This window comes from Malurus melanocephalus, unplaced genomic scaffold, assembly GCF_030028575.1.
Source record: "Malurus melanocephalus ecotype Western Australia unplaced genomic scaffold, MMel_1.1 scaffold_98, whole genome shotgun sequence".
Lineage (NCBI taxonomy): Eukaryota > Metazoa > Chordata > Aves > Passeriformes > Maluridae > Malurus > Malurus melanocephalus.
The window spans coordinates 895,550-907,931 of NW_026623330.1; the positions used below are offsets into that span (position 1 = coordinate 895,550).

Consider the following 12,382-nt stretch of genomic DNA (forward strand, 5'->3'; position numbering starts at 1 on the left):
AGCAGACCTAAGTGACCTCCTAATCCCAGGGACATCCTGGGATGAGGAGCAAAGATGAGGATTTTTCCTCTCCACAGTTTTTGTTGTACCTGTCCCACTGATCAAGCAACACCTCTGAACTCTTCAGAGTTTATTCCCCAAAAACCTTCAGCAGCCCAGCTCTYTTGGAGACCTTGAAGTGGAAAGGGAAATATTTAACTGGTTTCATGGCTGATGTTTAAATCTGTGGAGGCACCAGAGCAGGTCCCTGCTGTGTTGTTTTCCCCTGGCCATGCTGGGAGGCAGCAGCTTGCATCCACACCCTGCTCAGTTTGATTTCACTGGGTTATAGCAGGAATCATCACCCATTGCTGCTTCCAGCTGTTCCTCAGACATGCTGGATCTCACCTAAAGCTTCTTCAAGCAATCCCACACTCTGTCCTTAATTGTCCATCTTCCTCCAGCTCATGACCATGGTTTTGCTCACCCAAAAAGGCCTCCAGTTTTGTTTACTGCTCAGGATGTTCCCCTGACCCTCAGTGAGGATGCAAATACTGATAACGGGGGTGTAGTTCAGGGGAAGGAGGCAGTTCAGAACAAACCCCAGCTGTGCTTTCCCCTTCCCYAGCTCCCCTATAACCCAGTGATGCACTAAAACCCCTGTTCTTTGTACTCTGTTGTGTCTTCAMTTCTGCCTCCCTCACTGCTTTGACCACGAGCACAGAACAGAACATTCAGAGTCAGGGTTAACCATGAATATTTATTGAATATTTATTGAATTTAAACTATCACCATTCAGGCACATGGACCAGGTGGCACAAAATCTGTGGTGGTGGCCCTGGCAGGGATGTGGCTGGCACAGCTACAGACAATAACACAGCTGATACAGATCAAAATGCAGGGCTGATGTATCACTATAATCCACAGGTTTGTAACTACAGAAGCATTCCTTTTCTAAATACACTGTATTACTGAAGAAAAATGCCTTTCATTGAAGAAAAGATTAAATTTAAACATTTGTTTATTTTCATTCAGCGACTCTTTCTCAATTTACTCTCACCTGTATGTTAAAATGCAAATCAACCCACTTGCTCATGGGGTCATTAACACCAGAATTAATTCTTTCTCTAGACGAAATTGCATTCTTTGTAATACTAAAAAGAGAATTACAGTTTAAMATTATGCTTCTATATATGTCTTTGTTTAAAACCAGTGCAGCTCTGATAGGTACCCAAGTAAAACCGTTTCAGTTGTGTTTAAAAGGTTTTTAAATGATCATTTATCGTGCTCTAACTAATATTTTTCCTAATGTTATATCATACTAATACACCTATATATCCAAGATATCCGAAGCTAACCCAAACAATATTTTTCAGAAACCCAGAGATTGGTTCTGGTAATGCCAAGGTCACMAATTCCATCCCCATATAGGACATTTACCTAAGGGTTGGACTCAGTGATCCTTGCAGTCCGCTCCAACCCCAGAATATTCTCWGATTCTGTAAATTCTGAATTAACAGAACTTCATTCTATGACTTCTAGTCATTTATAGCACAACAGAAAGCAAAACAGAGGATCAGGAGCCCAGCAGAAGGCCTGATTCACTGCCTGGTTATCCAGGACACCTCACCCCGATGTCCCATGGCAGGAATCCCTCTGTACCCAACGAGGCAGAACAAAAGCTGCTTTTTGCTTTGTTTGGGTGTCACTCCAGGCCGTGGCTACAGAAGCTCACAGACTCASCACTGACACCTCTTTAAAGTCAAGMAGCRAGGAGCAGAGGATGGGCACTTTCCCCACTGCACGGGCTGCTGGAGTTTTTGCCCTCGATGGAGGGACAGAGCACTCCTGCAGCACCCTGACAAGTGGATCCGCAGCCCTGGGACACAGCCAAGCACAGAAATGATTTCCCAGAGGGAACTGCTCTCACCTTTCACTCCTGAAAAACTGGGAGGGCAGAAAACCCCATTTGTCATTCAGTATTGGCTGCCATCAGGACACATCCTCATCTGCACCTTTTGAAGGGTTCTGCTCAGGTTGGGAGCTTTAGTGCCGGCTGTGCTTTGGAAAGAGGAGACCCTTTGGAGAGCAGAACTGCTCCAAAGACAGCCATGGCACTTTGAGATCCACCAACAATTCCACATCTTATTCTGACCAAAGAACTGGAAGAAATCAGACTTGTGCTATCCTTGACAAAGCACTTGGAGTTTAAAAACCAAGTGAAAACAGGACACCAAGCCTGAATTCCTGAGAGCCTCTCTCCAAAGCACTTTGGCCAATGTGGAATGTGGTCAGAGAGGTTCTTTTAAGCCTTCTAACAATTCCCTGCCAAACTGCCAGCAGTGGCCTGGTGTTCTATTTCACCAAGCCCTGTAAGGGGAGTTTAACAAATCCAAGCCCAGGARGGCTCTCGTGTGAGCTTCCCATGGGCTACAAGGAGTAAGAGCTGGCACAGTAAGTYCAGAGGAACCAACAGGATACAGGCCCAATGAGATCCAAATACCTTGATTGCCTAGAGTTCATTCTGAAGTGGTCAGTACAGATTTCTCTGTACCTGGTGAGAATTCCAGAAGACGTACCAGAACCCAAAGAACACCAAGAGAATTAAAAATTCCATCCCAGGGGGAATGGGTGTATATTCTCCTTTGTGCTCATTCCCTGTRTGTCAAATCCTGTCTGCCCACAGGCTTCATACACAGAGGAATCAGCATTTCCCAGGTWCTTGCACTCTGAGACTCCTCAAACTGTAGTCCCAGAAACATGCAAGAAATCCCGTTTCTACCACCTGAACAACAAAAGATACACCAGCAGAGAATATCTCACCCCAAAATATCCCCAAAAAGAGGAAAAGCTTTACAACAGGAGTCCCTGCTTCAAGCTGAAGATACACCAGCAGAGAATATCCCACCCCATAAAGAGGAAAAGCTTTATGACAGGAGACCCTGAGACCAAGAATGCACCCCCAGAACTCCTCAGCACACACCAAAAAACCCAGCACTGAAGAGCTTCAGTGTGAAGATGTGAAGCATGGTCTGGGTCAGAARATGACACAGAATGCTTCATCCCATCATCTTCACCACAGGATGCACACCATTGCTCTGCAGGATGTCTTCCTGCAAACTCTCTGGTGTATTCCCAGTGTCTGGGCTGAGGCTGTTTCCTGGTGATTCTAGCACCATTTCTTCCCCATTAATTCTAGAAGCCTCTGCAGTTCCATTGTGATGAGATTTATCWTTTTGGCTTTTATAACTCAGAGCCATAAGACCTGAACTTACTGATTTCAACAGCTCTTTCTGTAGCATCTCATGGAATTACACACCGAGAACCCCTGAATGGACAACAGTCTGTGCAAGGGAAAAAAGGCAACAGTGAACCTCCCTCAAAGCCTGGGCCCTGAATTTCYTGTTTCTTTCTSGAAGGGGTTATTGTTACCAGTGGARCACATTAATTCTGTGGCTYCWTTACAGCAAACCACAGCAGCCACTGATGACATTTCACAAGGTTTCATGTCATGATTTCGATTTTAAGGCAATCAGAATTGTAGTTTTTACTACTACCATTGTAGTTTTTACCATCACCAACATTTTGCTRAATCACTACCTAAAGGCTTTAGCAATTCAGATGAAAGAACTGGCAGATTTCTCAAACTGCTTAACTGAGATGATGATTTTTGCATCAAACAATCAATCTTTGAGACAGATTACATGCACTGTAAGTCAACTAAAGATACAAGTGAGATACAACACCTTACTGTTTCATTTGAGAGAGAGAGAGAACAGCATCTCTAGAAAACAGCCAGAAGGCCGGGTACAAGGCCTCGGTGAACTGGGCTTTGAATTTATAGATCAGGCTGTGCTTCTCCCCCACCGCCGTGAAGATCACAAAGCCCCCCTCGCAGTGGAGCAGCACCCCGATCTTGGTAGCCTTTGAGTTGGGCAAACACTTCTCAACATCGTTGTGCCAGGATGATATTTTGGAGTTGAGGCGCTCGATGCACCAGGAYTTGCTGTTCCTGCCCAGGCGGCTCTCGGGGCCCTGGCGCTCCATGCTGCCGTAGCAGACACCGATGGCACAGAAGCTGTTCTGCTGCAGCTCCACCTCCCAGTAGTGCACGCCTCTCTTGAAGCACTGGAAGCCCAGAACCTGGCGAAAATCAACGAAGCGCTGGGGGTGGGACTTGTGACCCATGAAGGTGTCTGAGATGGACATCCTGGTGTAGTTGTCAGACAGAACCATGGTGTTGTGGGCTGTGTTGAAATCCAGCGTGATGTGGGCAGCATCTGCAACGACAGAAATTGTGTGGAGGTACTGAAGAACAAAGTGCTTTTATTTATCCTGTCCCACCTCAGCATTTGTTCCATGTTTATCTCCCAGCTCTGCTCTCCTCAGTTCTTACAGCCACAGGAAAAGCTGCTGGGTCCAACTGCAGCTCTGCATTACACAGGAGGCAGAGAGAGGGCAAGTTTTCTTTCTCCCTACAGCCCCACAGGATCCCTTGGCCACCCAAATACACCCTGGCAAAGGAGGGGATTGCTGATCCAGCAGCAAAAGGCATGCTATGTTGAATTGCATCTTAACAAGCCATCCTCATGTAAAAACCTGCATTTTGTTAAAAAAGATTCCAGTGCATTTCACTGTGTTTCCAGGCTATACCCTACAGCTGTCATTTTGAGGGAAACCAAAGCTACCTAAAAAAACTTCCTTTATCTTCATAAAGATACATGAATGCTGAAGTTGAATTCGATTTTTCTGGCAAAAGAATCACTTAGAAACCACCTGCCCCCTTTTTCTCCAGAAATTTCCTTCATTTGTAGCAACCTATTAAGCAAATGAAACCCCCTCAGAAGTATTTTTGTTAGGTAACCACAGAGGACACGTAATACCAGTGCAATAAGAGCAGAAAGTTCATTTTTAAGGAGTGTAAAGTTGGRTGTCTTACACTGCAAGAACTCCTCTCTGGGTTTCTTCAGGAAGCTGTCCAGGAGCTCTTTATTTTCAGCAGCAGCAGCAGCAGCAGCTGGGGTGGCTGGGGTGCTGTTTGGAGCTGTGTCAACAGAAGAAAAGAGAGTTTGGCCAGGTGGAAAGCGACTTCATATGTTTAACACCAACACAGACACACCCAGGGTGGAGCTGATCTGGTTTAGCCTCCTGCCCATGCAGGGTCAACTTCAGTGTTAGTTCAGGCTGTTCACTGTCATGTCAGGTTTTGAAAATCCCACTCTGGACAATTTCTCTCAGTGGCCAGCAAAAGCCTTCTCAGAGCAAGAGCTGAACTTTTGCTCAGAACACCAACACTAATGACCACCKTATTTTTTATGGTATTTTAATCACCATTTTAAGAGCAGTCAATGAAAATTAGAATAGGCATGATGAAASTTTAAACTCACCAACTTTAGCAGCTTTCTTTTTCTCTTCTGGAGGGGGGGAAAAGAGAAAAGTAAACTGTGAGTTCTACTGGGAGACAAAAGTCACTGGCAAAGACAATGTCAGCAGTAACATCATCACCATGGCTCTTCTGAAACTGCAGCAGCAGAGAGCTGATAGTCCAACATGGTGAAGCCATGTACCAATACCCCCACACTGGAAAGCTGCACAGCCTTCCATTTGCTTCCCGTTTCACAGGGTCAAAACCCTGGAAGAAGCTCGATCTCCCCTCCAGGAGCAGTGTGCTCAGGCATGTGGAATGCTCCTGCTCCCATGAGGAATGCTGACTATTTCTTTCCTTTTTACAGCAGAGCTGTCAGTGCAGCAACAGCAGCTGCAGCTCCATTCCAGGGCAGCTTCCCCAGCACAACCCCCTGACTGCTCCACCCCAGCACCGGACCATGTGCCAAGAGCTCTGTGGAAGTAACAGAAGTTGTTTTTTAACACTTGCATTTACTTCGAAGTGAAAACATGGAAAATCTTCCAAACAGGCTACAATGCCCGTTAATTCTGGTATCTGGACAAAACCGAAAGGTCCCAGTGTAACCTCCCACGAAGACTCCTCCATCAYCCCAGCCCCAGACTGCAGGCAGGTTGTGGCCAGAAAAATGCTGGAGTAAGGTTCCTTTAATCACCACTTACTGGTATCTGTCTCCTTATGCGAAGTGGGAGCCTGAGGAATGCTTTTCTCTTGGTAGATGTGAGGGAGGAAGAAAAAACACAGAACATGAACAGATCATAAGCAGAACTCAAACATCCAAATCTAGCAAACAAGCCAAAAGGTGTTTAGTACAAATCTAAAAAAAAAAAAAAAAGAAAACAACCTGCAAGAACCAGAGGGTGGGGAGGCTCTGCTTTGCTTTGCAGCTATCCCGTCCCGCTTGGAAAGAGGGAGTCTATTAATCTTTTAATAGATTTCTTGGACAAAAAATAAAGCGCAAACGCGGCAATATTATATCTGAGAACTGTTTATTGATAAAGAAGGGCAAGTGTTCCWRCMACTTCCTACCAAGCGGGGATAGAAAAGGGAACAAAGGGGGAAAAAGAGAAACGGAGAGAGACAGAATAGCAGACAGATTGTTACTGCTGTACTCCGGGCAGCCCGTGGATGTCAGCTCGGCAGAAGGAGCGTGTGAGCTGCGAACCCAGAGGAGCCTGCGCGGCTCCTGAGGCGGCTGGGCGCGATTTCCAAACAGCAGCGGCTGCGTGTCCCTCCCATCGGCGGAGAACACGATGCCGTGGCTACGGGCACACTCGTGAGATAGCTGCGGCTGCTGTGGGTAGGCTGGGGCTGCGGGCAGTGCCGGACACACGGCTATGGGCGGGCGGTCTGGCTGCTGTGGGCACCACCGGACACACGGATCTTGGCGGGCTGGCTGCTGTGGGCACTGCCGGACACACGGCTATGGGCGGGCTGGCTGCTGTGGGCACTGCCGGACACACGGCTTTGGGCGGGCTGGCTATTGTGGGCACTGCCGGACACACGGCTATGGGCGGGCGGGCTGGCTGCTGCGGGCACCGCCGGACACACGGCTGTGGGCGGGATCGCTGCTGTGGGCACCGCCGGACAAACGGCTGGGGCTGCGGCCAGGCTGGGGCTGCGGGCACCACTAAACACACGGCTGTGGGCACTGCCGGACACACGGATCTTGGCGGGCTGGCTGATGTGGGCACTGCCGGACACACGGCTGTGGGTGGGCTGGCTGCTGCGGGCTGTTGCAGGCGGAGGTTCTCGGCTTTGTCGAGAAGACAGCAAACACGAGGTTGTGGCAGGGTTGAGCTGCCTTGAGGAAGCGGCGAAACAGCACGCGGACAGGACAGGTGCGGACAGGGAAGGCAGGACCACAGGAAGAAAAGGAAWAGCGAGGGAGCGGGGGGAGGCCAAGGTGACCCTCCAGGCGGGTCCCTGCTCCTTCCAAGAATTCCAAAGGAAAATGRCCTCCACTGTGTCGCAGTTAGCTGCTTTTATACACCTCGCCCTCCTATTTCCCGTGCGCTTTTTTCCCGGGCATCCGGGCATGTGCCCCACCAGCAATGGGGSCAGAGTGCTTGCAGAGCAGTGGGGAAAGCTGTCTCTCCCGTGACTGACTGCCAGGCGAAACCTCCCGAGGRWCGAGGCTCCCTGCAAGCACACTACTCCCAGAAGCCATTTTTTACCTCGTGGAACATATGTTGAGGCATGAATAAGGTCTCTCTCAGCAGCCCACATGGATACTCCTAAAGGCTGATGCACGCCTGTTCCTGTGCAGCTCGGTGCTCTCCATCCCCAAATGTCCCAAAGCACCCTCCTTGTCCTGTGCCAAAGTGCTCACTGCAGCTTACCCCTGCATCCTCACCACGGCAAACAGCACTTGGGTAACTGCTTCAACTCTGATTTCATAGCAAAGCCATAGTTAGGAGAGGATGATGTTCTTTAGTACTTACGTGGTCCGTGAGGCTTTTTTCCAGCAGAGATTTTGTTTGGATGAGCCACTGGAGGGGCCTTCATTTTCACAGGTTTGGCTGCAATGGTGATAATTTACATTAYGGTTTGTATGATCAGGAACCATCATGCATTAGAGACAATATTTTTCCATCTTATCTTTCAGTTACGTGAACAGAACTGAGGTGATATTTGGCAGGGATGGGAACTGCATGCCCGTGCCCCAGTCCAAAAGATAATTTGGCTTAACCTGGTAAGCAGAGCTTTGTTCCACACCCTGACACAATCAGCACCTTTACAGCAGGGTAACCAGAGTCCTGCCACTCTGAGGCCTCTCAAATCTCYCCTCAAATCCACATCTAACCCTGCTACATAATAACACCATAAATTACTCTAGGAAGAAGGGCTGGGCTGTGCCAGAAGGGTKTAGTATCATGATACTCATCAGTTTATCCAAGTACAGATAACAGGAAACAGACACTGGCATGTTTTGTCTCCTAATTTAGCCCAGACTGTAATGTTTTTTTTATGTGGAAATGAAGCACTGCAGAGACTGGAAGTCACAATTTATATTAACTAACTGTATTTGCTGCATTCTTTTTTAAAATTATATTTGGAGAGCAAAGATCCATCATTTTAGCTCAAAGTAARAGTAGAAAATAGCAATTTCCCCAGTGATACAGTACCTTCTTCTTTTTTCTCCCTACTCTGAATGACTGAATTTTTCACTATTTCTTTAATGCTGATGGCAGACTGGTAAGTGGAATGCATCACATTTTGGTCCATTTCAACGACAGGAACGAAAGCCTCTTTTGTTGACTTTCGTTGCAGGGCTGCTGCTCTCTGAAACGACAAAGGACCACCTTTTGTAGCACACAGAGAAAAACACAACCAAGTTACTTTAAACGGTGTGGGCTTTGCGCATTTATCTCAAATTCAAGGGAGCTAGGGCCACAGTCAGACACAGCTGATGGCAAAATTCCAACAGCAGCTCAGGTGCCTCAATTCCCACTGGTACCCAAAACAACAAGGAAGCTCCACCAGAGCAGCCACACCCCTGGAGGTGACTCTTGCCCAGTAACCCTTCTGCCTGGGGCAGAGGCAGTGCCACACTGGGGYACTTGCCACACCCCCCTTCAGCATTCTTTCACTTTTATTTGTGTATTTATCAGTCCATCTTGGTCTTACACAGCACTGCACTGCCGTTTGACTGGAAGTCTCTGGAGAGCAGGACGACCACARGGTTTTTGTCATTCTGCATTCTAGAACCAAGAATTGGATTCACATTTAAGCGACACATTACCTTCAAAAACAGAACGTCATCACCTTCAGTCAGTGCCATCTCAATCTGATCTTTGAGAGACTCAACTTCCTTCTTCTTAGATCCCAGAACACCGTAAATATAATCAAACTTATTCCAAACTCTCTTTTCTTCCTCTGTAATTGCTTTCATGATCTCGTTCTCTCTTTCTTCAATCATAGCTTTAATTTCTGAAAACTCATTGCTGATGAGTTCCTTCTTTCTTGAAGCTGTCTCCTGGAGCAGACAAGAGCAGACAGACACTGGTTTCAGAAGAACGGTTTGTGAACCAAATATTCTCAGTGCTACTACACAATAACATCCGAGGAACATGTGGGCTTCTCTTCCTTGAAACAGGCAAGAGAAGAGCTGTGCATTTCTAAGTGCTTTGGAAAGAAAACTCCTTCACTCACAAGGAATGGGGCCCATTCTCAGTGCCACCCTCCCGTGAGGGTATAAAACCTTGCACAGTGTTCACTCCCATCTCCCACGAAGCTGCCTGGCCCTGCCAAAACTCTTTCCTRTTCCTTCCTAATAACAGCTTCTGCTGCCGATGCAGCCTCAGTACCGCAGCCGCTGTCACAAGGATACAATCACCCACACCGCGCAGTGGCCAAAGGATGCCAGGCAACCTGAGAGCACTTGGAACAGTCACCCACTTACAGCAGAATGGTTCTGGTTCGTTTTCACCGTGCTCATTGCCCGGGCAGTTCTTTCACTCTGATTATGCAGCTCCACAAGTTTCTTCTTCAGCAGCGACTGCAACAAGAGACCAGAAAACATTTGAGAGAGGCAGTTGTCATGTCTGCTCTCAGTTTTTAATACCTTTTATGAGCATTTGGTGCTTTGGCACCAGCCACCCCCGCCCAGTCCCGGTTGCTCACCTGGGCAGCGGCTTTTGCCTCCTCCAGGGGGCTGGTGGGGCACAGCTTGTGCCCGAGCAGGCAGAGGGAGCAGATGCAGGCTCCGTGCTTGTCGCAGTAGAACTCGAAGAGCCTGTTGTGCTGGGGGCACTTGCGCTGCTGCAGGTCGCGCAGCGGCGGGCAGAGCTGGTGGTCGCGGAAAGCGGGGCTGTCGCGGTGCGGCCGCAGGTGCTCGGCGCAGAAGGACGCGGTGCAGGTCAGGCAGGTCTGCTCGGCCGGCACCTCCCGGCAGCTGTCACACAGCACCGGGGGCTCCCCCGCCCAGGACCCCGCCGCCTCCCCATCCTCATCCTCCTCCTCCTCGCCCTTGGCCCCGGCGTGGCCCTGGAGCTGCTCCACCACCCGGCACAGCACCGTGTTCTTCTGCAGCTGCGGGCGGCCCGCGAAGGTGGCCCGGCACTGCGGGCAGCTGAAGCCCTCCGAGAGCCCGGCCCAGSTGAGCTCCAGGCAGGAGGCGCAGAAGTTGTGCCCGCAGGGCATCGTCACAGGGCTGCTAAAGAGGCAGAGGCAGATGGAGCAGGTGAGCTCCTCCTCCAGCCCCGACAGGCCCGACTCGGACTCCAGCGCTGCCATCGCTCCGTCCGCRACTCCGCAACTACTCCGAGAGCAGAAGCAAAACTGAGCTTCGAGAAACGAAACTATGACCGGGGCTTTCCGGAAAATTACGCGTCCCGTCCCCGCCCCGACGGGAGGGGCGKCAGCCGGGGGATGGATCCTGCGGCTCCCGCCCGTGTTGGGAGCTGGCCAGCCCCGCGGAAGGGACGGGACCCTCGGGGAGGGGACGGGACCCCCGGGGATGGGACCCTCGGGGTGGGGACGGGACCCTGGGGAAGGAGATAAGACCCCCGGGGCGGGGACGGGACCCTCGGGATGAGCTCAGTGCCCCCCCACCGGGGGTAGCGGCCGGGCTGGGGGCTCCGAGCCGGGGGTCGGGGCAGCGTCACCCGGAGGTGCCCGGGGCCTCGGGGTTGATTCCGAATCGCAGCGGGGCATTTGGGGTGCGGTGCCCACCCGCGCTGCCGGCCCCGCTCCCGGCCGGCCCCCGGCACACGGGAMCTCGGGCCAGCCCAGCGCGGTCCGGTCACCGCAGGCTCCGCTCGGGGCTCAGGGATGGGGCGAACYCCAAATCCCCCCGAATACTGGCCCAACTGCTCCGAGCTATGGGTAACCCGGCTGTTGGAGATCCTACGGACTCATGGAGCGCTTTGGGTTGGAAAGGACCTTAAAATCATCGGTTTGCAGCAGCTGATGTCAGTKCAATGTTTTTAAAGCACACAGGTTACCGTATTGTGAATGTGGAAACCACCTCAACAGAATATGCTTCCTCAAAGATTAAATTAAATCTGGACAATCAATGTAAACCTGTGTTGCACAGATAACATGGACTTGTCCCTACATCAGTTATCCCTCCAGCCTTGAAACTCTCCTCCAGGATAAGCTGCAGAGGGGCTGTGTGTCACAGGGCCCTGAGTCACTGTTTAGAACAGATACAGGTGCAGAAAGGACACAGGAGGCTGCAGGGCTGTGACAGGAGCAAAAGTTCAGGGATCAGCTCTATCATGTGCTGGAGGGTGGAGGAGTTTCTAGGAGATGGGCATGGTGCCACGTGTTTACAGCAGTTGGGATGTGCTGATCAGGACTTTGTAACACTGTCAGAGGAAATGCAAACACCTTGACAGAGGATGGCTGACAGTGGCTGCAAAGGAGCGTTCTTRGAGAGCTGTGCTGGGCATGAGATTGGATCAAGGAGCAGCTCTTAATGTTGGCATTTTTCATTTTTCCATAGGTGAACAAATTCCCTGAACTCATCTGGACTAAACCTGTCATCTTTCAAAGACTCAGCACCTTCACTGTATTTCCTGCAGCACTCACGTTATCAACTGTCACAAAGGTATGCAAATAAAAAGGGTAAATATACACCCTCAGTTACAGCTTTTGGAGCATAGCACAGAAGGATGTTCAGAGTTCAGATGAGTGATTTAAGCTCTCCATTGTCAGAGGGCTTGAAATTCTGGTTTTGAGGAAGCTAAACCACTCCTCTAAGAGACAATAAAGTTTTAACATAAAAAATTACTGAATGTTACCATTTAAATAACTACTGAAGTTATTACTCTCTTCTGCTTGCAATTGAGAATTTCCTTTGATTCTAAACTAAACACAACCCTTCGTCCAGACACTGCAAATTCAAAGAGCCCCTCAGAGCCTGAGCAGGGCTTTAGAAGCACAGTGGGATAAATTGTACTTCATGTTCCTCCCACAGCAAAGGGGCTGGCAATAAATAGGAAAGCCCCAGGGAGAGAAAGGCAGCAGTGAGCATTTGTTCAGCGTTTCCCC

At 49.7% G+C, this 12,382-nt stretch overlaps 1 protein-coding gene across 1 annotated transcript; it reads right to left on the minus strand.

Moving 5' to 3' along the window:
• Positions 1–705: 705 nt before the first annotated feature.
• Positions 706–10,691, minus strand: TRIM25 (tripartite motif containing 25). The gene is made up of 8 exons (XM_057368818.1): positions 10,010–10,691; positions 9,789–9,884; positions 9,129–9,362; positions 8,512–8,668; positions 7,828–7,905; positions 5,367–5,393; positions 4,919–5,023; positions 706–4,259 (listed from the first exon to the last, which is right to left on the minus strand). The coding sequence occupies exons 1-8, from the start codon at positions 10,619–10,621 to the stop codon at positions 3,727–3,729; spliced, it is 1,842 nt and encodes a 613-aa protein (XP_057224801.1). The 5' UTR covers positions 10,622–10,691; the 3' UTR covers positions 706–3,726.
• Positions 10,692–12,382: the final 1,691 nt, after the last annotated feature.